Source organism: Manis javanica, chromosome 16 (assembly GCF_040802235.1).
Source record: "Manis javanica isolate MJ-LG chromosome 16, MJ_LKY, whole genome shotgun sequence".
NCBI lineage: Eukaryota > Metazoa > Chordata > Mammalia > Pholidota > Manidae > Manis > Manis javanica.
The window spans coordinates 51,183,975-51,209,036 of NC_133171.1; the positions used below are offsets into that span (position 1 = coordinate 51,183,975).

Genomic DNA, 25,062 nt, shown 5'->3' on the forward strand with positions numbered 1-25,062 from the left:
AAAAACAGTGAAGCCCAGGCCTCTGCTTAACACCAAAGAAGATACTTGGTAACAGTGAAGAGGAGCCTGTCAGCCTGGCAAGCCCCGTCTTTCCTTCAATAATTTGATGACCCTTGGTCCCACTTTTGAAGGGGAGTTGGAACATATGCAGAGTAGAGGAGGCATGGGGGAATATGCATGCATTTTCACCCCCCAGACAAGGCGCAGGCAGGGGACTATGCTCTGCTCTCTGCTCGGGGCGGCTCACAGCAGCAACGGCCAGGAAAGCTTCCTCTGGTTCCTCTCCCCTCCCACCCTGAGCTGGAGAGCTCCCCGTGTTAATTAAGTTTGTCTCTGGCCACAAGAAGCAAATGCATCCAACTGTCTTATTGTTCGCCTTAAGACATCCTTTTCTCATTCCATATGAATTGATTATAGGTAATGTAACAGCAAGAGAACAAATACACACTTGGTGTGAACAGACTTATTCTGAAGAGGAAAAAAAATAATGTTGTATGACTATGAGCCAGATTTAAGGCAGTGACTTCAGTGTCTAACAGAACAATTTTCCTAGTAGGAAGGCAAATAATGGGAAGACCAGAGAAGCAGGAAAGCAGGCTGAATGTCTAAATCACTTAGAGGACTCCATGTGGAGAGAGATGGGGACTGTGCCTTACTTCTGCTGGTCACGCTTTCTCTAGTATCTTCCTTCCATATCCTTCTTCCAGCTCTTTTTAGACCCAGTGACTGCTCTGAAATGTCTACTGGTCCTCTTCTGTTTTACTTGTTTTACTCGTTCTAGCCTAGTCCATTCCTGGGCACAAAGCACTGAGCTTAGAATGGTAACAGAATGCAAACACGAGACACACACAGTCCTTTCCTGCAAGTGTGACTTCTGCTGAGACCCAGGAGAGGAGTAAGCTAATTAATAATAACCACAATACAAAGTGCACTAAGGTAGGAGCCAGAGGAAATAAAAATAAGCAAAGTACTAAGGAGGAAGAAAGAACAGCCAGATGGATGTCAGGTAGGGCTTTACCTAGGAGGTGATTTTGGAGTTAAGCCTTGAAGGATAGGATTTTGACAAGGGCACTTGTGACTGGGGAGACCACACAAGCAAAAGCATAGAATAACTGATGTAAAAATGTGAGGCAGGTTGGGGAAATGAAGAGATATAGGGTAAATGCAGTGTAGTGGTAAGAGACAGGACAGGAAATGTGAAGTGAGGTCACACTGTGGATGACTGTGGGTGTCAGGATGATGACTGGTGTTAATTTAAGAAGTGGAGAACAACTGGAAGTTGTTAGAACAGTGCTATGATTATGGTCATTAATTAGAAAGATTTTGTTTTTAGAGATGTGGATGGCAAGGGAGGTGAAGGCCATGGGGTCTTTAGCACACAGACAATAAATGGCCACACTGAGTTCTGTGTTGCCAGATGACATATATCTACAAAAGCAAAATGAAGTTTCTTCCTATTTTTCTATCACTTTATATACATACAAATAGCTAGATTCCCAGACACATCAATAGCTGAGAATTTGGGGGTATAGTCAAAGCACAAAATACGAAATCTACATGGACATTCTAGAAGGTACCTCACAAAGATAAGCAGTCATCCTCCAGGGACAAGAAATACTGTTCTACTGCTGTTGATTTTAGGGGAGACATACCATAAGATGTGCAAGCAGGGCTTCAAAGATAAGCCCCAAATGGGAAGTTAGTTATGGGCACAGAGGATCCAATTTGAAGGTACTGATATACAATTAAGCTGATTCTCATTTGGGCAACTTTGGATAACATGGTCAGGGTGAAGGGGCAGTAAGGAAGTTATGTCAGCAGGTTGAAAGGTAAGACTGGGGCTGAGACAAGGAAGACAGCGGAGGGCAGCACGTGCATCCATGGTGCTTCTCTGCGCCTTGTTCAGCAGGGTTTCTGCTGCCAGGGTCACGTGGAGACCTCACGTCCTGAGAGCCAGAGACCCAAGCTCACCTCTCTGGTCATTGAAGGGCCATCTGGGGTCCCCAAATGAGTGAGGCGAAGGAACAGACGAGAGAGGAGGTTGGAAGGAGTGGAGGACCAAGCGCAGATTAGGCAGGAATGAGAGGGTGGGGCAGCTCCATGGTCAGAGAGCTGGAGCCACGGAAGGCTGAACGATTCCAAGGGGAGAGGGAGACAGAGGGCACAAGTCTGGGGAAGCTGCCCAGGGGCAAAAGAAGGGAACATGGTGGGATGGGCTTTTCATCTCGGGCAATAATTTCTGAGAAGAGAGTTCAGAGAAGCCAGACTCAAGTGATAGGAGGCAGAGAAACACAACCTAGGTGGGAAGGGACCTGCTGTTCAGGGCAGCCATGAACTGGGACCTGGATACGGTGCTCCATGTTTCCAGACCAGGTCTGCCCCACGTGCACCTCCCCAGGCTGGCCCAGGCCCAGAGAGTGGAGAATTCTAGGCTTCTGAGAGGAGGTTGGCATTGGTTTTTTATTGCCCTTCTATCTTTTCGAATGCAGGAGACTGAGGGGAAGCAGAAGACGAAACACAGGCCAGGGTTCAAGGGAGGAACTGCCCAGCTTGAGATCCCGAAGGTGGAGCAGTCTTAGTGACAGGCTCTTCTCTGTCCCTGTGTCCTGCTCAGCTGTCTACCTTGAGTTGACCGATTAACCACAAGCAGCTTTCAGCTGTGATCCAGAGAGCTGGCTCTGGTTCCGATGTGGAGAGCAAAGAGGTCTCTTAGAAATCGCTTCACTTTGCCAGCAAACTTCAGTGTTCCTGCCACCTCTAGAATGGCGGTTCCAATAAAACAAAAAAGCAGCAAAGAGATTATGTCGGCAGGCTGAACGGCAAACCGACAAAGAGAGTTGGCTAATGAGGACTTTTCTTACTTAAACTCTCCTTTTTAGACAAAACAGTTGGAGAATATTTCTTTAAAAAGCTGATATAAAGTGCTATAAAAAAGTGTACCTAATTTTCAGGTTGTGATCTGAGGTCAGTAAAAATTCAATCTAATTTACTCTGTCTTAGATGACTATAACCCAGGGCACATAAAACTCTCACTCTGCTGAGCTGATATTATGTTTATCATCGACAAACGTGTACTGAGTGTACATTAGGTGCCAGAGAGAAGGGAAACAGAGACCTAGAAGGCTTCTCATTTTAAGAGGCTTACAGTCTAGAGGGGGAGACAGAGCACGTGTATTAAGATTATACATTCCCTCTCCCACTTTCCAAGGCACACCTTTTCCTCTTTTGTCAAATGTCCTAAACTTGCTGTCTCCTCCCCTCAGCTCATGATCTGCATCCCCTTGACTGGTACGGCTTCTCATTTCACTTTTAGACACAGAAGACAACCTCACCTGCCGCACCTGTCACCTCACAGTCTTTGTGCCTATACCCATGTCCTTCCCCTGTCATAAGGAATGGCTGTCCTCAGGAATGGCTGTCCTCCTTCTGTGAGGGGGGGAGGGCAATATAAGGATGGTGTGCAAAACAACCTGTATGCACATGGGTAAATCTCAATCACACGGGCAGTACAAATTTATCATGAGTAACAGGGATGGTGATAAAACTGTGGTGGAACCAAAATGCTCCACAACAGCGACAAGAAAACACAAGTCAGACAGGCTCAGATTTAGAGCCTATAAGGCATGGTTGGATTTAATTTAAGTAATCATGTTAGAAAATATAGGGACTAGAAATGGAGTATGTAATTTTCAAACCAGGAGAGAGAAATAAAAACAATTTTTAAGAAACCAGGAAAGAAGAAAAAAGATTTAAAAAAGCATGGTTAATGAAAACCACAGAATAAAAGGGTAGAAATAGGTCAAAACATAGCAGTAATTATGACGACAGTAAAATTATTAATTTGCCTGTTAAAATACAAAGACCCTCAGATTGGATATTAAAAATTTCAGCTATTTATTATTTGTAAGAGATAAATCTAAAACATAAAGATACAGAAGGGGTTTCAAAAAGAAATAGTAAAAGAAAAACAACCAGGTTTATTACAATTAAGTAATTATTTAATAAATACAATTATTTAATTGTAATACCAGGTGTATTACAATTATTCTAATCATTAAAAGACAAATAAGAGAGTGAAAAGGCAAGGCTCAGAGTGGAAAAAGATATTTGTAACCACATAATCAAGAACTTATATCCAGAAGAGGCAAAAAAACACCCATAAATCAAATTTTTAATAAGACAGACAATCCAAAAGAAAGAAGAATGTACATAGCAAGTCACAAAGGAGAAAATAAAATAACCAATAAATGTTTGAGGGTACGCAACTCTACTAGTATTCAGAGAAACAAAAATTAAAACCAAAGCAAGATACCATTATATACCTCCCAGAAAGGCAAAGGAGATTAATGATGCCCACTGTTGGTGAGGATGTGGTGAAATGGCGTATCTGCTGGATGTATGAATTGGAACAACCACTTTGGAAAAATCACTTGACTTGGTTGATTAAAATGAGAAATACACAAACTCTGTAACCTAGCAATTCCAATCCTAATAGAAGGCATATCCATGTGCACCAGGAAACTTGTATGAGAACTTCCCAGAAGCATTATTTGTAATAACTCCAAATGGAAACAATCCTACTTCCACTACCATGCTACCATGGAATACTATGCAGCAATGCAAAGGAGTAAACTACCTCTACCTGCTACAATATGGGTGAATTTCAAAATATCATACTGAGAAAGAGAAACAAGACACAAAAGAAAACATACTCTATGATTCCATTTATATAAAGCTCCAAAATAGGCAAAATTAAACCACATTATTAAGGAGTACATACTTAAATAATAAAAGTATGGTGAAAAAGAGTTGGCTTCTATAAAAGTTAGAACTGTGGTTACGTTGAGCACTGGAAAGTTGTGATGGAGAAGGGGCATGCATGAGTCTTTGGGGATGCTGGAAATGTTCTATGTCCATTTGAAGAACTTTATTAAGTTAGTTTGTTTTATAGATTTTTCTGTGTTGTGCTGTTCTTCATATTTTTAAAAAGTAGGTTAAATTTTATAAAAAATATATCAGGCAAATACTAAGTAAAGGCTATTCCCTTTCCTCATCTTCCTTGACCTCTCATTGACTATTTCTTCTCTCTTGATACAATAAAGTACCCAGGACCTTGTCCTTTGCTTTTCCCCCCCCTTTTCTCCCTTTTTGCTTTCTTCTTAGATGATGATCTCATCTAATATCTTGACTTTAAATGCCACTTACATGCTCACAAATTCCAAATATTTTTCTCCAGCCCTGAGCTCTCTCCTGAATTCCAGACCTGTAAATCCAACTGTCTTGTTTATCTTCATTCATTCTCTTATTTGCCAAATATTTATAGAGCACCTACGATGTGCTAGGTCCTGTTCTAGGTGCAGGAAAGTTGGCAGTGATGAAATCAGACAAAGTCCTTGGCCTTATGGAACTTACAGCCTTAGACAACGCCATTTGGATGTCTAGGATGCACCTCAAAAGTTATACGGTCAAAACGAACTTCCAACTTCCATCCCCAGCCAATAAACCTCATTCTTGCTGCAGTCCTTTCCTTCCTCTGTAAATAACCCCCTTCTCTATCCAGTTGCTTAGGTTGAAACTAGGCATGGCCTTGAACCCCTCTTCCTTTCCCCATCAGCATCCTGCTGGGAGTACCTGTACAATGCATCCAAAGTCCAACATCTCACAGCCTTCACATCTCACTATCTCCTATTTTAGATATTTTTATAGTTATTCTAACACACAGTATATTCACTAAGACATCTTTTTTCTCCCTTGAATCTCAGATACAGAGATGAGTTTACCATATTCCTTTATTTATTATTATTTTAGATCAAGGTCCCTTTTATTTCAGTTTTCTCCCACTCAACCCTGATATCTACTCCCAGTCTCCTTCTCTCCAAGGGCTTCTATTTAAAATGTACTTGATATGTCCTTGTGAAATACACATGCATTACCTTATAGATCTCACTTTCATTTTTTAAACTCTGCACTCAATACTAAGGTTTGAAAACCTATGCCTAATGGCATATGGATCATTTCTTCCAAGTGCTGCATCACATTCCATGATAGGCTTCTACAACATTTAACTCTATTCCCTCCATCACAGACTCCTAGGTTGCCTTCAATTTCCCAGTCTCACAAACAATACTGCGAAAAATGTCCATGTCCTTTGCACATGTCCATGGGCCTATTTGAGAATTTCTCCAGGATATACACTCAGGAATGGGATTCTGGTTCAGAGCGTTGTTGCTATCACACACTTGATATGACTAAGTGGTGCCAGACTGCACCCTAGAAGGGGTAGCGATGGAACTGCATTGTGCTCACTCACTATTCTTACCTGTTTTCTTAGGAATCGTACGTATTTGCAGTGGATGCTGTGATGCACCACAGCTCCTTCTTCAAAACCCAGGCCCTCACTCCCCCTGCTGTCTGGAGTATTAGCTACTGAGCGTTCACAGCATTGTCCCTCCCCAGGAATTACTCTGGCAGAAGGGACTCACCTTAACCAAGGTCGTGCACTGGAGGAAAGGGGGACCCACCAGCAAATCTCCATCTCAGACCTATTTCCAGAGAACACAGCCTATAATGGTCACTTTCAGCTCCCCACACACAATACTGCCACGAACATTTTTTATACCTGACCATTTGTGGACTTTTCCTAGAAATGTTCTGGGACACTTAACTTCTGTAAATTTTGCTCAGTTGCTTTCCAGGAGGTCTGTACTGGTTTAACATCCAGCAGCCGGGCTCCTGCCTCCACACATCCTTACTGATGCTTATCATCATTTACGTACAGCTTTAAGAAAACCTTGTAAAAATCATTAAGGTTTAAAAGAAAAAATCAGCTTTCTGGCTGACTTCCAATCTACCAAATACCCCCAAATTAACTTTTTTGTTCAGGTTTAATTATGTTAAAGGAAAACAAAAACACTGGAACAGAGAATTATCAATACAGATCCTAATATAAAGAATTCAAATAACCATAATATACACACATCTGATATTCTTTCCCGCTTAGGTAATATCTATTGTTTCTTAAACACATAAAAGAAGTCTGATAGATATATTTATACTATTCATCCTTGAATAGTATAAGTTCAAGAAACTTTATACTGTGAGAAAAGAAAAAAAGCCATGTTTAGTGAAGAAAAGAGAAAATCAAGTAATCAACACCTGAAAGCCATAATTGCCAAGGAATTATTGTCTCTGGAAAATGTTTACCGACATGATATATGTGGATTTTACTGGACACAGAGAAAAACAAAAAAGAATATTTCATCAATTTTCAGTTGTCCCAATGGAAGAGATGAGAAAATTCAAATTACGGTTCGTTCTCCAATCACTTATTTTGGAGCTTGACATTCACCATGAGACTTACACTCAGGGGAAGAGGCAGAGACACTATGTCTATTGCTCTTATGGAGGAGGAGGGGTGGGGAGAGACCCTGGGCCTAAGCAGCTCCTCTGCACAAGGGAAGAGTCACAGACCATTGAGAGTCAGTCACTGCTCTGCTCTGGGCCCCAAGTAGATGGCTAGTTGGTTTGGGTTTGACTGGCTGATTCTTTTCAGCAGCTCTGCTCTATACTTCTTTTCTCCCTTAAGTTTGGTTTACCTATTACAAACAAAGAAATATTCTTGTTTAAAAGGAAAAGGCGATGAAATGTCTCCATGCTTTTTTATCTAAACCAACTTACTCTAGCAAAGCAATTAAGTAGACGTTTGTCAAAGTCATCTGTCACTCTGCCTCCGTATTGTACTTCTCCAATCATGTACCGAACCGTACTCCATGATATACCCTTTATTAAAAATAAAAAAGGATTATTCATCATCAATCCAAACAAATCATTCTAAACATGTCAGTTCTGTCCCTAGAGGAAAGGTCTGGAAAAGGGAGCACTAGCTAGACTGCATTTAAAATGACTCATTATCTTATATTAGTAACTCTTTTGCTGTTACATGACTGGTACTGCTACAGTTTGCTCACCAAAGAAAAATCTCCAGTACTAAACATTGGTGAATATATTGCTTAGTGATTGTTTAAAATAGGGGGTAAGACTATTTTTCACTTGGGGGATGTAATCATCTATACCATTCATTACAGTAATGCCAACCTGTGAGAAAAGAAAAAAGCCATGTTTAGTGAAGAAAAGAGAAAATCAAGTAATCAACGCCTTAATGTGCTTTCTTAGTAATGTATTTCCTGGATCAGTATGTCAACTAGAAAATAACTCATTTGCAAGATTTTTCCACGATGCAATCCTTTGCTGCCTCATTCTGTGAACTTAATGACATCAAAGCATTTATTATTTCTATAGCAATCTTATGGTAGCAATACATTTCAGATATTGATAGTTTTTTTTTTTAAGTTGAAAACTCCCCTTCAATACATTAGGAGTAGGAAAAGTAAGGGAGCTTGATTTTTATTTACTTTCACTTCATTAAAGTTTTATTTTTCAGCTTCATTGCCTTTCAAAGCAACTATTTAAGGTAACTATTATTGATATACACTAAAATTATAAATGAAAAGTACAGCATAAGAACCCATATAATTTTTCATCAACATGATTTAATAGCCCTTTGTAATTTCATGGGATAATGACTTGATTCTAGATTACCTGGCTGTGCAGGTAAAAATTCATCATGGCTTACTGTCACCATAGTGGTAGCTCAGTATTCATAGTTATCTTCAAGACCTACTATGAGAAGGAAGAGAGAGACAGTAGGAAACCGGTGTATACTGAGTCCTTACAGTGCACCATATACTATGTTTTCACAAATGTGAACCCATTTATTCCTCACGAAAACATTGGCCATTTTGTAGATGAGCAAACAGGCTCTGAGAGGTTCATAAACTTGCTCAAGATCAAAGGAAAAACTGATTTCCAACCCTTTATAACATAGTTGTGAAAGCACGACCAGGTTTGCATTCTTAGCTCTGTGACCTTGAAGAAGTCCCTTACTCTTATCCCCATCAGTAAAATGGGGATAAAAGTAATGCCTTCTGTACCTATCCCTGCAGAATTGTGAAGTTAAAAATGAAAACCTGTATACATGAGCACTTTGAGAGCTGTGAAGTGCTAGACACTGACCAGTATTGTTAGAAATTATTGCCACTTCTATGGATAAGCTTAAATGTCTTTAAGACGTGATGTATAGTGAAAAAGAACTTTCATATGGGCTGGGAGGTAACATTTGCTCTTCCGAGGAGGTGTGAATGCGATGATGGAGGTCAAGTTTGATTTAAGGTGAACTTTCTCCTGCAGTGCAGTGGGGCCCTTAGTTCTGAGCTGAGGAAGTCAGTGGTCTGTTGTGTATGTGTGCAGAAGAGAGATGGGGTGCAGGACACAAGTGTGAGATCAGAGAGTCCAAAGGCACTCCTGTGGGCAGTGAGGAGGTGAATGGAAATGGCTGGACCAGGGAATAGCTGAAGAGCAGTACCACTTCAGGGATGTTGGGGGACCTCAGCACGTTCACTGTGTATCACAGACTGAGAATGTCTGTAGAACCTTGATTTTAAACCAGCAATAAAAATAGAGAAAAGAAATAATTTCACTCACTTTTTTAATATCACATTCATCAAGGTGATTCTGAATAAACTGAACACTGGCTGTAAAGTCAGCAGAATTGAATTCATAGGGAATATTCCAACCTAAGGGGCCGAATTTGCGTCGCTCCTTAAAGACACCAAAAAAAAGTAAGTATTGAGTGAGATTTTAAAATTCCCTTTTTTATTATCATTAAAACATAAAGTACAGTAAAATAAAGGCACAGTACCAAAGTTGATGTCAAAAGAATTATAAATGGTTTTGGTCATATTAACCATTAGAAATAAAGGCACAGTACCAAAGTTGATGTCAAAAGAATTATAAATGGTTTTGGTCATATTAACCATTAGAAATATTATGCCATGGCTAGATGGTTTATAAGAACAAATCTCCAACTATTTGTCAAATTGGAGCTCTTGGGTTAAAAAAAAAGTCTAGGTCTCCATTGCCAACTCAGAAAAACTTAGTAGGCACTCAATAAGTATCTGTTGAATGAACTCATTTATTTTAAATTGGACTCCTGAAAGTTTAAAATGTTAAATGTACAGGTTTGAATTTTTGTTTTTTCAAGTTGAATAAACTAATCACTCAATAGCATTTAGACTTCCTGCTAGTTTCACTTTGTAATCTTGCATTTTCAGATATTGAAAGCTAAAAATTTTTACTGTAAAATATGACACATATGTCTTAAAACTTTCACATTGTTCTCATTTGTTCTTTCCTCTGAAACTGGCTCTTTCAAATTGCTAAGTTACCCATACATAATTAAATTGGGCTTGGATCAAAGGATTCGGTTGCCTTGGTATTCCAAAGACCATTTTAAAGGAATTCCATTTGTGTTGGAACTGGTACTTCCAGGCCCTAATCACCAAGCAAACCCCAAAGATCAACTCACAGTTACCATACCACCAACTTCCCCTGCCTGAACACACAGCCAGTCTTTAGGAAGGTCCACATATTTACTCAGGTTTGCTCCTAGTCTTTGACCATAGTGCCTGAGGCGAGAACCCCTGTGGTGAGATGAATCTCAATACATCTATGGGAAGATGTAATTCTGCTTCTCTACCTCCAAATATATACTGATTTTTCTTTCTCTTTTCTGCCTTCCCCAGCACACACACTGTAGCTCCAGGAGTAAGGGAGGGGGAGGGTTTCCCCGCTGCAGGCAAGTTCCTTATGAATCTGATGAAACCAAAGTAAGACAAGGGAAAGGGCAGGTTGTGCTAAAGGGTTTTATTTCTCATAGCTCCCTCAGGTTTGCTAGCCAATCCTTGCTCCACCCATGCCCCGCAGCCACAGTGCATGCTCCCCCCTCCCCACCTGCCCCTTCCAGTTGGGTGGGTCTTTGGTGACTAGTGAGCGCCAGACCAATTATATACCAGGAATAGAGGGGAGAAGAGAATGGGTGTTCTCTCTCTGTCTCTTACCCTATGGAGATGCCATGGCCTATTGATACACAAATAGGGCAGGAAATTCTGGGTACAAACTTCCATCCGCACCCCCCCACAAGCACACACATGCACACACAGTTTCCACAGCCTTCCAATACTTCTTACTGCAGCTGCTCCATGCTTTAGATCCTGAATAAAGGATTTAAAGGAATTCCATTTAAAGGAATCTAAGTAAATTTTAGTTTAGACAAGTCCATGGACAGGTCAGAGAAGAAAGTCAGAAAGCAAGAAGGTTTAATCACTGGCTTTCAGGATATGCCTTAAAAATATTAAGTAAACCATGGAAATTAATTTGGGTCCAGATGTTCTGGCCCTAGAAGATCAGACTGTTAAATAACAGAAATTCAACTGTGTAAATGTTAAAGATCTAATTAGCTTTATTGAACAATTCATGAATTAGGCAGCAGATAAGGAGCTCTGAAGATCTACAGAAAAGGAAAGGTTTTTAAAGTTACAGTTTGCTGACATGGGCTTGGCACAAATGACTCCACTTTGGGTCTGTTGTCACCTTTTTAACAAAACTGAGGGCAGGCAACTCTTAAAAATGTAAACTACAACCGTTACTTGTAGACCTGTGTTTCTTTAGGTTAGGTTGTCTGTGTTAAATGTTTCTATGATGTGGCTCCCACCCCATCCTCTGGTTAATTAGATGAAAGGTGGACAACAAGCCCAAGGAGAGCCAATCAGATTTTTTCTCCCAGGAATTTAGATTTAGGGTTTAGAACTGCTACCCAGAGTCTATCCTAGTCAGATGTTAAACTGGAGAGACTGGGAAACTCGGGAGCTGTGAATGAGCAGCAGAGGGGTGGCCCTGACAGGAGGAGGTGAAGGGCCCCCACCAGTAAGATGGCAAACTTCCGGCTTCTCTTCGGGGTCCTCAGTTCCCGCCGGCGCCACCTGAAGCCCAATCACCTCTCGCCCCCCTCCCAATCCCAGCACCTAGCCAACAGCCACCAGCCCCGTAGAAGCGACACCTCAATCAATTCATGCCCCTTCCTATATAACCCAGCACCTTTCCCTAATAAAGCGGAACTCTCCGGTGAATTGCTGCTATGTGTCACTCCTTTCCTTTCATTGGTGCTGAAACCCGGGAGACGGGACACCCCAACTGGGCCCCGTCTTCCCCCCGACACCAGCAGCAGCTTGCCCTCGTCCTCTTTTTCCGGCGCTGGCTCATCACACTCACCACTCCTCTCTGGCCTTTAGGTAAGTTTTCCCCCCGGAGTGGGCCACTCTTCCCCGAGCTATCGCAGTGCCATTGACCGTGATCATCCAGCAAGGCCCTGACGCTCGGGGATGAGGAGGGAACTCTCCCCGCCTCAGGCCTTCACGGCTGCGGCGGACCCTCAGGCCCCTCCTCCAACAGCCATAAATCCCCGCCTCAAGCCTTTACGGCTGCGGCGGATGCTCAGGCCCCTCCTCCGACAGTCATAAATCCCCGCCTCAGGCCTTCACGGCTGCGGCCGACTCTCAGGCACCCCCCTCCAACAGCCATAAACGAGGTGACTCCTTTGTGGATGAGAACGCTCCCTTTTCCCCCCCTCCTCCTTCTGTTCTGTCCGCCGAAAACGCCTAGCGCTAGGTACCTCGTGACTCCGGCACTCTGCCTTCTTAGGGAAGTCTGGGTGATGACCCATACTTCCTAAGAAATTCCGACTCGTATACAAGTTTCCGCAGACCACCAAGGATCATCGGGGACGCCCTTTGTCTCCTTGTGGTCTGCTTCCAGTCCAAGCATCTCTGTTCGTCTTCCCCTGTTTGTCTCCTTCTCTGTCCTTTAGCCATGGGAGCCTCCTCATCCCTCCCTGAAAGTTCACCTCTTGAATGCCTGCTTAAGCATCTGGCTACCCTCTCCCTGATGCCTGATATAAAACCAAAACTTCTCCGTAAATATTGCTCCCAAGATTGGCCGACATACCCCCTAGACAATAACAACCAATGACCCGCAGGGGGAACTCTTGATCCTAACATCACTCGCGATCTTTTTAACTACTGCCAGCGCCTGAAAAAATGGAAGGAGATTCCCTATATCGAGCTTTCCGCCTCCTCCTCTCCCCGCCCCCTCCCAAGTTCTCCTAGCCTGCAAGCCGCCGCCCCCGCAGAAGCCTCCCGTTCACTCCCTTCCCCTTCTTCTCCTACAACAGCCCTTCTCCCTTCCTCCCCCACCATCTCCTCCCCCATCTCACCTCCTCTGCCTTCGTCCCCCGCAGATTAAGCCTGAGCCTTTCAGCCCCCCCTTTAACTAGGTCCCGGGGGCCTCCTCCATCTTTGCCCTCATCACCTATTTCTCCCCTGTTAGGGACCACCTTTGTCTTCTCACATGTTTGTAGGGAGAATGGGAAAGCACCTTCCCCCATGTCTGAACGCAGCATGGGAAAGCACAAGCTAGAGAACAACCGGTGCAGTCCTTGGAAGTTATCTGTCCACAAAAACATATCTTGTCCTCGAAGACGAGCCAAGACTCCTCACTCTGAAAATAGAGAGACTTTGAAGATGTGTAGAAACACTGCCCCTGCTTCTAGCTATGCCCTTCCCCCACTTGCCGATGTGGCAGGAATAGAAAACAACGCATTCCATAAGCAATTAACTGGAGCCCTGCTGTAGCTTAGTTAGTAGAGCATGGGACTCTTAACCTCAGAGTCATGAGTTCAAGCCCAACTAAAGCAGCAGAGGCAAGCAGCTGGGCTACAGGCTGGCAACACGTGGGTCTGATTCTATCTTTATTTTCTTTGCCCCCCTTCTGCACTTCAGGACCTGCTCGACTAGGCACTGCTAGACCGTGTCACTCCCCCAAAGACTGAGCCAGAACCCTTCAGTCCCCCTCAGACTCAGTCCCGAGAGCCTCCCAAAATTATTGCCCCCCTTCGGGAGGTAGCAGGATCCGAAAGCATTGTGCGCATTCACGTCCCTTTCTCCTTAAGAGATTTAGCCCAACTAGAGAAACGTGTAAGTTCCTTTTCCACTGATCCCATGACATACATCAGGGAGTTTCAATAGACCCTCCAGTCTTACAGCCTCACACATCATGACATTTTCATGCTCCTGGCCAATACTCTCCTCCCTGAAGAGCGCAGACGAGTTTGGGACTTCGCCCAAACGCAGGCTACCAAAACCCACAGGACTGACCCCACCTATCCCCCTGGCCCCACTGTTGTCCCCGAACAAGACCCACACTGAGATTATAACACCGCCATGAGACTCCGCTCTCGAGATATTTTTGCCTCCTGCTTAATAGCAGGTCTGAAAAAGGCAGCTTGTAAAGTAGTCAATTTTCAAAAGCTCCAAGACATAATTCAAAAGAGAGACGAAATCCCCTCGGAGTTCTTAGACAGACTCACTCAAGCCCTATTACAGTATACCAGCCTGGACCCAGAAACACCTGAAGGAAGACATGTCCTTATGACATACTTCCTAGCTCAAGGCTACCCCAACATTAAAGCTAAACTCAAAAAGTTAGAACAGGGCCCCGCTACCCCACAGACTGAGATCCTAACAGTGGCCTTTAAAGTCTTCCATAAGTGGGAAGAGGAGAAAGAACGCCGTAAACAAAAGGCTGATCAGGCCAATTTCCAAATGTTGGCCCAGCTGATAAAACCACAACCTGGGTGCCCCTCTACAAACAAGCCCCCCCCAGGAGCTTGTTTCAAGTGTGGAAAAGAGGGACATTGGTCAAGGGCGTGCCCCTCCCCCAGATCTCCTACCACCCCATGCCCCAGATGCCACAAAAAGGGCCACTGGGGGTCTGATTGCCCAACCACCCGAAGGGGAGGCTGGACGAACAACCCCCATCCTAAGCCCGCCGTAGTGGGGCTGGCAGAAGAAGATTGATGGGGCCCGGGGGCTTCTTGCCCGACCATTTCCATCAACAGGAGCCCAGAGTTACTTTAAAAGTAGACGGTCGCCCCATCTCCTTCCTCCTAGACACAGGAGCCACCTTCTCAGTCTTGCGAGAATACCGGGGCCCTACCATGCCTGCCATTACTCCTATAGTCAGGGTAAGAAGTAAACAGATTTTCCCATTAAGCCCCCCCCCCCACTTTATGCACAATCCAAGACAATCCCATACCTTTCTCCCACTCCTTCCTGGTTATGCCCCAGTGTCCCATCCCTTTACTAAGATGGGACATCCTTTCCCTCCTCCACGTTTCCATAACTATATCCACTCCCACAGCCCCCAGTACTCCCTTTCTGATGGCCCTCATAGCCAACGACCCCCCTCTACCAAATGAAAGCTCTGGTTCTGCCCTCATACACCCTGTAAATCCCCAAGTTTAGGACATTACAAGCCCCTCCATGGCCCTATGTCCCCCTGCCTCTATCAAATTACGTGACCCCTCTCAGTATATCTGTCAGGCCCAATACCCCCTAACCACTTCAGCCCTCATAGGCCTCCAATCCATCATTCAAGCAGACCCACTCACTCCCCATTTAATACCCCCATATTAGCTGTTAAAAAAACCAACAGATCTTTCCACCTTGTCCAAAACCTTCGCCTCATCAACATAGCCGTTCTCCCTATCCATCCCTTAGTTCCAAATCCATACAGCCTTTTATCGCAGATCCCTGCCTCAGCTTCCCACTTCTCAGTCCTAGATCTCAAAGACCCATTTTTCTATCCCTCTAAGCCCCTGCTCCCAAAATTTTTTCATCTTCACCTAGACGGACCCATACACAAGACATTCTGAACAACTCACTTGGACAGTTTTGCCACAAAGCTTCCGAGATAGTCCTCATATTTTTAGACAGGTCCTAGCTCAAGACCTCAAACAGTTTCATCATAATCACTCCAAGTCCACCTTATTATAATACATGGACAATCTTCTACTCTGCAGTCTCTCGTGAGAACAGTCTCAACTTGACACTGCCTCCCTACTTAACCTTCTAGCGTCCAGAAGTTACCGAGTATCCCCCGTCAAAGCTCAAATCTCTTCCCCTCCTGTCACTTACCTCAGATTCCTTCTATCTCAACAAAGAAAGTCCATTACCTTAGACAGAAAATGGCTCCTCTCTGACCTGCCCATTCCCAAAACCAAGACAGAAATCCTTTCCTTTCTAAGCCTGGCTAGATATTTTAGAGCATAAATCCCTAACTTCTCCCTGCTCCCTGTTAGCAAGACCCCTATATGACCTCAGCAAGAGCCCCCCCTAAAAAACCATTATCCTCCTCACCCCGACACTCCTTCATTAAGCTCCGTCAAGCCCTTGTAGAAGCCCCAGCTCTCCATCTTCCTGATTTGTCGAAGCCCTTCTCATTATACATTCATGAGAGGTCCAGTCAAGCTCTAAGAGTCCTAGGCCAATATTATGGTCCATCCTTTGCCCCAGTAGCTTATCTCTCCAAGCAATTAGACCCCACAGTTCAGAGATAAGTCCCCTGCCTACGAGCATTAGCCGCTAGACAGCTATTGCAGGAAGAAGCTCATAAACTGACATTCAAGGCGCCCCTTACCATTCTGTCCCCACATCACCTAAAAAATCTCTTAACCTACAAAAGTTTACAGACTCTCCCTCCCTCCAGACTCCTGACCTTACTGTCCTCTTTCCTCCAAAATCCCGTTCACCCCCTTTGCCATCCATACCCGAATCATGACTTTTTCCTCCTTTACTGCTCTCTCGCCTTTTTTTCCTCATTCCTATTGTCTTCCCCACCACCCCAGCCTCCTTTGTATGGCGATTCAAAGTCAGAGAGACTTACACACAGCATCCAACAAAAGTTACTGCCCTCATTGCCACACCAGACTGCCCTCTGAAAAGCTGCTCTGAGCCTTTATACCTCCACTTTCCTCCCTCCACCGAAGTGTTCACTAGCAGCTACCCTTATTCTTCCTATCTCTGCTTCCTCTATGACCAAAAACAAGCCTATTGCAGGCGATAGCCAGACACCTACGGGAAATGTCCCTACTAGTCTTGTGCAATTCACTACATGAGTAACTTCCAGTACCCACAGTATTACTCCTCCAACCGTTTCATGAAATATCCCAATGGCTCATTCTCCTTATCAATCCCAGATCCCTGGGACTCTCGATGGGCCACCAGAGTCACAGCCTCAGTTTACTACGGGGGGTTCCTCGACCCCCCACGGTACCCTCCATATCTCTCAAAAGCATGTTCCCTCTCATTCCCAGATCTCTCAAGTTGCATCAGATAGCAGACATTCCGAAAAAGTCATTATCCAAACTCTTGACGGCGCCTCTTCATCTTCTTCTCCCTGCCCCTCTTCTCATTTCTCCTACTCTTCGTTACAGCTCATTCAGGACACCACCATCTTTCTCAACCACACCCTTAACACCGCCAATTGTTTCTTGTGTGCATCAGTACAGTGCCCACTGCTGGCCGCCGTGCCCCTTAATATTTCCTACTCCTTCCATGCAGAAAGACAACCCCTCTTCCCTCTGGCAGGCATACCCCTATGGGAACCAGAATACGCAGATAATCTCACCATCCACCACTGTGTAAGCCCAACTCCACCCCCCTCCAGTGCACTTCACTGCCTCTCTATCTACACCCCTACCTCCGGCTCTAAGAGTTTTACGCAACCGGGACACTTCTTTTAGTGTAATGGCAGTCTTTTCAACTCACTGCCTCTTAACTCTGATACACCCTGCATTCTCGTCACCCTAATCCCACAGTTAACACTTTACAGCATGGCAGAATATCTTGAGCTCCAACCTCCCTTGCCCTCGTGCACAAAAAGAGCTGCTTTCCTTCCCATCATGGTCAGTAGCTCTTTGATCACCTCAGCCATTGGGGCAGGGTTTTCGGGAGAAGCCTTGGGTCACTCTCTATGGGCAGTTAGAGATCTCAACGCCAAACTTGAGGGAGCCCTGACATCCACTGCCAATTCCCTAGCCTCTCTCCAAAGACAGGTCACTTCTCTAGCTAAAGTCACCCTTCAAAACCAGCGGGCCCTAGATCTGCTTACAGCCGAGAAGGGCGGCACCTGCGTCTTCCTCCAGGAAGAGTGCTGCTATTACATCAACGAATCTGGCATTGTAGAAACTGACATCACCAAACTCACCGACCTTGCCTCCAGCCTCCACTCTGCTTCCAATTCCAACCTATTCTCTTCAATACTAACAAACCCCCTCCTCACCTGGCTCTGGCCCATTGCAGGCCCCATAATATCATTCTCTCACCTGTCTCTTCTTACCCTGTATAATAAAGTTCATCAAATCCCAAGTCGGAAAAATCCCTAATCAAGCTTTCAACCAGCTTTTATTCAGGAACTACCAGCTTCTGGCCACAGATGATACCTCACCCTCAGGTGACCTCCTCACCACATGCTGAGATGGACCCCTCTCTCCACTGGAAACTGTTCCTGGAAACAATAGCCACAGACGCCTGGCTCCTGACACCCATATCCTCTTGGCCAACCTATGGTTACAGGGAACCTTCATTGATTTCCAAACCTGAAGAAGTCCACATCTACTCGTCCTTACTGTGGGGAGTCCTATCAACCCTTTCCTCCCAATCCTCAAGCCCTCACTCCCTTCTCCGCCCCTGTTCAGCAGGAAGCAGTCAGAGAGAAAGCAACGTCCACAACCCCATAGAGGAGAAAGGGGGGAATGAAGGGCCCCCACCAGTAAGATGGCAAACTTCCAGCTTCTCTTCGGGGTCCTCAGTTCCCGCCGGCGCCACCTGAAGCCCAATCACCTCTCGCCCCCCTCCCAATCCCAGCACCTAGCCAACAGCCACCAGCCCCGTAGAAGTGACACCTCAATCAATTCATGCCCCTTCCTATATAACCCAGCACCTTTCCCTAATAAAGCAGAACTCTCCGGTGAATTGCTGCTATGTGTCGCTCCTTTCCTTTCAGGAGGGACGTGTGGTGTCATCTAGGTGCAAGAAGGGGCTCCTTGGCTCTAAGAGACATCAGCTTCTCTTGATGGCTTTCTGCTTCCTGGTCTCAGCATTCACGTTGCCATATGTTTTTCTAGTTGTTTAATGTTGAAATATTTGGTCGTGTAGCCAGATTTTCAGCCTTGACAGTGAAAAACATGTCTCCCATTTTTGTCTCCCCTTTTGCATCCACAACTTGGGGAAAGGGTCATGGCTGTGTAATAAACACTAGCTGATTATTACCAGAACAAAAGGCACTCGCTCACACTCCGTGTGTGTGTGGCAGGGGGGTGGGAGTGGGGGGAGAGGGTCAATTCCAAGGCTGACACAGGGCTCTGAATTTCTTGGGTGGACCCCAGAAACACTGAGTAACCTTCCTCCAGATTATTCTAAGAGCAAGGGTAGTTTGGGTGGGTCTATGGGATATTAACATGACAATGCATTCAGCTAACCTTTGAGTCCCTGGAAATTCTTCCATCCTGAGCACTTCAAAGAGAAGAATGCTAACCACTTATTGGTGAAATGCAAATATTTTCCATTTTTATAAAAGAGAATCAATTCTAAAATAGTTTTACCTATGTTTGACTTAATTTTTTAAATTTACTGTTCAATTAGACAGGAGATTGAATGAAGCTGCTTAAACTGGCTCTGTGGAAACACTCCCATTTATATGCACCGAGCAACTGCAGTTCAGTTGCTCCTTACAAGTGAAGTTTGAAATTTTCTTCAGTGCTGAAATTTCCTTCACTTTATGTTATTTGCTATCAAATTTCATTTAAATCATTCACTTTTCAAGTTGGCTCACTAAAGTCATTGACCAGCTCATTTTGGAAAAAAGACAGTCTTGGTGGGTATCTTCTCTTTCACATATGAAGTCATTTCACTTTTCACATTCCCTGAATCTCTCGAAGCGACAATTAAAAAAAAAAAAAAAACAACCCTGAGTTATTACCTTGGAAAATTATCAGCATAGACTCAAACTATTGGGATGTAGGAATTCATTTAGCAGCTCAAAATCAGGGGGCTTTGTTAGAATTTGGAATGTTTGACATATTGAACCTCTTCAGTCCAATTAGTATTTTTGAAATTATGGGATGAGTCATATGTGATACAATAGAAAATATTAAAATTGGTGTATTTTAAGTTTTAATCTATATGAGAAAATGACTTAGAAACTTAGAAGGCTAATGTCATAATTAATTGTCAAAATTTAACAGATGATTTAAGCCTTTAGAAGACATTCAATCAGAGGCCTTCGGGAAGAATGAAACTGAAGCTGGTCTTTGAAAAGAAGGGAGAAAAGATTTCCAGGCCTGGTAAAGGACATGAGCACAGCCAGTAAAGCTTGTGATTCATCCAGAAGGAGGCTGCAGGTAAACGGTTCTAGTGCAGCAGATGGTGACCTCTGGCGAGGAGCTGGGACTACATGCTCCTGTGATGATTCAGGGAGGGACTGCAGACAGATTTGAAGGTTAGGATGAAAAGCTAAGACCTGATCAACAGAAGGGAATCATCCATGATTAAGTTGGAGAGAGATGATATTAGGAAGACTAGGCTACTCATTCCTGAATTTAGCCATAGGGTTCCTTTTTATTCTACAGAATATGCAAAACACAGAGCTACTAAGAAATATGGAAAACTTGCAGTCCTCCTTCGAACACTGATCAAAAGTTGCTTGATGGAGGATCCATCACTTTAGTGATGTCCAAGCTTTTTCAGTTTTGTTAGATTCCACTTCAGTGCAATGATCCTACCTCCCATAGCCCAGAGCAGAATCAGTTCAGTTACATCTTCAAAAAAAAGGCTCTCTCTGCAGCATCACATCCTGTTTATATTGGAGCTAACATAAAATGAAAAAGGCAATCCATACTACATGATATAAGGAAAACTTTAATAGGTAAAAATAATTAACAGAATGCCCAGAACTACTAGGAAAAGCTATAGAGATAAGTGTAAATTATCTTTCTGAAGACCATTATCATATTATTGTAATCATTCTGAAGACATTTAAACCAAGAACTTTATAATCATGCCTCCCCAAAGCAAGTTTATATACACTATGAAACTTGAAGGGAGTGTTTGTCATGGATCAGACTTAGGAAAGAAAACCAAATGTAGGAGAAGGGGACATTTTTCTGAATGAAGAATTGCTAACAGAACTCCCTGGGCCCTGTTTTTATTTAGCCATTTTTACTTAATATTTAAATTATTTTTAAGAGCCATGATAAAATTCCCAAGTTTGCAACTGCCAGTGTAGGTCCTGAGAGCTCCTAATCAAGGACTTTAGCAAAAACCTTCCTGTTGTACGTAGGCCACTACAAAAGTCCTAAGTGTGGGCCTGTATGTGGGCAAGCCAACATGGTAGGGAGAAAAATTCCAAACCCTGTAAAGGACATTAAAAAAAATGACTAAAATAAAATACCTAGGAATAAACCTAACCACGGAGGTGAAAGACCTATACTGTGAAAACTGCAAGACACTCATGAGAGAAATTAAAGAAGATACCAATAAATGGAAACACATCCCATACTCATGGACAGGAAGAATTAATATTGTCAAAATGGCCATCCTGCCTAAAGCAATCTACAGATTCAGTGCAATTCCTATCCTATCAAAATATCAATAGCATTCTTCAATGAACTAGAGCAAATCATCCTAAAATTCATATGGAAACACAAAAGACCCCGAATAGCCAAAGCAATCCTGAGAAGGGAGAATAAAGCAGGGGAAATGCTCCCCAACTTCAAGCTCTACTACAAAGCCACAGTAATTAAGACAATTTGGTACTGGCACAAGAACAGACTCATAGACCAATGGAACAGACTAGAGAGCCCTGATATAAACCCAACCATATGGTCAATTAATATATGATAATGGGGCCATGGATACACAATGGGGAAATGACAACCACTCCAACAGCTGGTGTTGGCAAAACTGGACAACTACATGCAAGAGAATGAAACTGGATTATTGTTTAACCCCATACACAAAAGTAAACTCAAAATGGATTAAAGACTTGAATGTAAGTCATGAAACCATAAAACTCTTAGAAGACAACATAGGCAAAAATCTCGTGAATGTAAGCATAAGCAACTTCTTCCTGAACGCATGTCCTTGAGAAAGGGAAACAAAAGCAAAAATGAACTCATGGGACTACATTAAACTAAAAGGGTTTTGTATGGCAAAGGACATCATCAACAGAACAAAAAGGCATCCTACAGTATGGGAGAATATATTTCTAAATGACATATCCGACAAGGGGTTAACATCCAAAATATATAAAGAACTTACATGCCTCAATACCCAAAAAGCAAATAACCTGATTAAAAAATGGGCAGAGAATATGAAGAGACAGTTCTCCAAAGAAGAAATTCAGATGGCCAACAGACACGTGAAAAGATGCTCCACATCACTAATCATCAGATGCGTTCAGGAAGAAGTTGTTCATATTTATATTCAGGAGATTTTTGCCTATGTTGTCTTCTAAGAGTTTTGTGATATCATGACTTACATTCAGGTCTTTGATCCATTTCAAGTTTACTTTTGTGTATGGGGTTAAACAATAATCCAGTTTCATTCTCTTACATGTAGCTGTCCAGTTTTGCCAACACCAGTTGTTGAAGAGGCTGTCATTTCCCCACTGTATGTCCATGGCTCCTTTATCATATATTAATTGACTATATACAGTTGGATTTATATCAGAGCTCTCTAGTCTGTTCCATTGGTCTATGGGTCTGTTCTTGTGCCAGTACCAAATTGTCTTGATTACTATGGCTTTGTAGTAGAGCTTGAAGTTGGGGAGCATAATTTCCCCTGCTTTATTCTCCCTTCTCAGGATTGCTTTGGCTATTCGGGGTCTTTTGTGTTTCCATATAAATTTTAGGATGATTTGCTCTAGTTCATTGAAGAATGTTATTGATATTTTGATAGGATAGGAATTGCACTGAATCTGTAAAATGCTTTGGGCAGGATGGCCATTTTGACAATATTAATTCTTCCTGTCCATGAGTATGGGATGTGTTTCCATTTATTGGTATCTTCTTTAATTTCTCTCATGAGTGTCTTGTAAAAGCTCCCAATTGATGTGGCTCCTGCTGGTCCAGAACTACAAGCCCCTAAAGGATTCTGGATTTTTCTGTCAAGCTGGCTTATAAATACAAGTAAAATACAATATTTAGGCAATATCACAGCACACATTTCTGAAAGTGATGAAAAAATAACAGGAAGAAATATGCTTGATGTAACTATCCTCCCTATGTAGTCATAGAACTGGATAATTTTAGAAATGGTAAAAATCTTGAAAGATTGCCCCCTTTTGCCTCTAAGCACACAGATGGGGAAACAGAGGCACTGAGAGGGACATAATTTGAGCAACCTTACATAGCCTATTGATTTTATGGCAAGTCTAAATCCAGGCTCCTTGACTCTCAGTAAAGTACTCTTTCTAGAAAACTACAACTGGATTTTAAGAAATACTCAACCTTTAGTTCACAGCCCTAGCAGTGGAGCTTTTCTTCTGTTTTAATCCAAATAATGTCATTATTAGTGCAAGCACACTTTAGCCCCACCACTGGGGCATGGTCTTGTTGTTCTTCTGTTTAGCACTTGGATAATGGCCATTAAAAACACAGGTGCCACAGTGACCATATGAAAAATACCTCCTATCATCTCCTCATGATAAAGCATGGTGGAAGAGTTGAATCATCACTACTAGGAACAGAATCATAAAATATACTATTTGTGAATTGAGAATTAAATAACAGAGTTAGAGCAATATTTGCATTAGAGTGTGATAAGGTCTAGCAAATTGAACAATTCCCAGATAAGAATGTATGAAATGAGTTTCAGTGACTTGAAAGCTGTGATTCACAATCCAAAGGCCACAGGGGAACTTAGTAAAAATAACCACCTGCAAAGCATTTAACCTGATTTTAACTCTCAGGGTTGGGGGCCAGATAAACACCAGCTGTCTCTGCTGGGCAGCACGGAACCTGGCACAGTGGCAGGTACAATGAACCTGAGGGTATATGGAGCCAGTGTTTTCTGGAGTGAGCACCAAATTCCCTCCCACCTTCAGGCAGGGTGGGCAGAGAGGAGGTGGAGCCCTCCATGCCACTGTACACAACGAAGGCACCATTCCTGGTATGGGCCAGCTGGTTCATGTTGTCCTCACTCCTGCCTCAGGGAAAGAAGAAAGTCAGGACAGGGTTAAAGGAGGCTCCTCACCTCTATGAAATCAAGGAGTGAATTAAGTACATTAAAATTATACAGCTTTCAAACACAGAATAAAATATAAAATTCAAATAGAGAACAAAGCACTAACAAAATGAAAAATCTACAGACAAGGAGCTGGATGGCCATAAAATTATTAAGTTACTGTGTAAATATATGGTAAAAGCAAAGAGCAAACAATCTGAAAAGACATAACCACTGTTACTCCTCCTCCTGGTGGGGAGTAGGGTCGGAACATCTGAGGCCAGCAGTGTCGGCTTGATGCTTGGAGCCACTGCCTGTGACATGAACTTAACCTCAATTACCTCGTTTTCAAAATGGTGATAATCCTACCTTGAAATGAGGCTGTTAGTGTTACATGAGATGGTGTATATAACATTCCTGGCCAGCCCAGGCACTTTGAAAACAAAGCTCCTATCTGAATAATCTGTTCATCCCACAAATATTTATTGAGTCCTGGCAATGCTCCAGATGGCACTGTGATGAGGGAGATTCAGCAGTACAAAAAGACAAAATCTCGGCCCTCAAAGGGTCTTGCGTGCTAATGTCCAGGGGTGGGGGCAGGGGTGGGAGGACACATTAAGCACGTCAATAAATATGCACAATGCAGGGTGGGGGACAAAAAGAAGCCGGGAGAGGTGAGCAGACAGGGCAGCAGACAGAGCAGCCTCATCAGCAGCCTCTGCATGTGCAAACTGCTCTGGGAAGTTACCTGCACAGTGGAGTGTAAAAATGCTACTGTGTAAAGCATTGGCTTCCACATGGGTAAATTACTGACATCCAGAAGGTCTTGATTAATTCCGGCAAATGTTCTTTTCAGACCTGCACGTACGCCTTGGGGTGGCTCGTTAGTGAATTTGAGAGAAGTCTGTCATAAAAAGCAAACAGTAGTTTTGTTTCTATAAATTAGTGTAAAGGATAAAATAGATCAGAGAACAATATGCTTACAGTATGCAAAATGCTGGCTGAAATTCAGCACTGTGTAAACTCATGACATTGATCAGAGCCCAAA

The 25,062-nt window shown here is 43.2% G+C and overlaps 1 protein-coding gene across 1 annotated transcript in view; it reads right to left on the bottom strand.

Annotated features, from left to right (window-relative positions):
• The window catches only part of DNAH8 (dynein axonemal heavy chain 8), a 336,734-nt gene that overhangs the window by 34,596 nt on the left and 277,076 nt on the right, over window positions 1-25,062 (bottom strand). The window contains exons 85-87 of the mRNA XM_073224126.1: window positions 24,763-24,918; window positions 9,541-9,657; window positions 7,678-7,779 (exon numbers count right to left, since the gene is read on the bottom strand). Of these exons, the coding sequence (XP_073080227.1) occupies window positions 7,678-7,779; window positions 9,541-9,657; window positions 24,763-24,918 (375 nt within the window). The remainder of the gene's footprint in view (window positions 1-7,677; window positions 7,780-9,540; window positions 9,658-24,762; window positions 24,919-25,062) is intronic.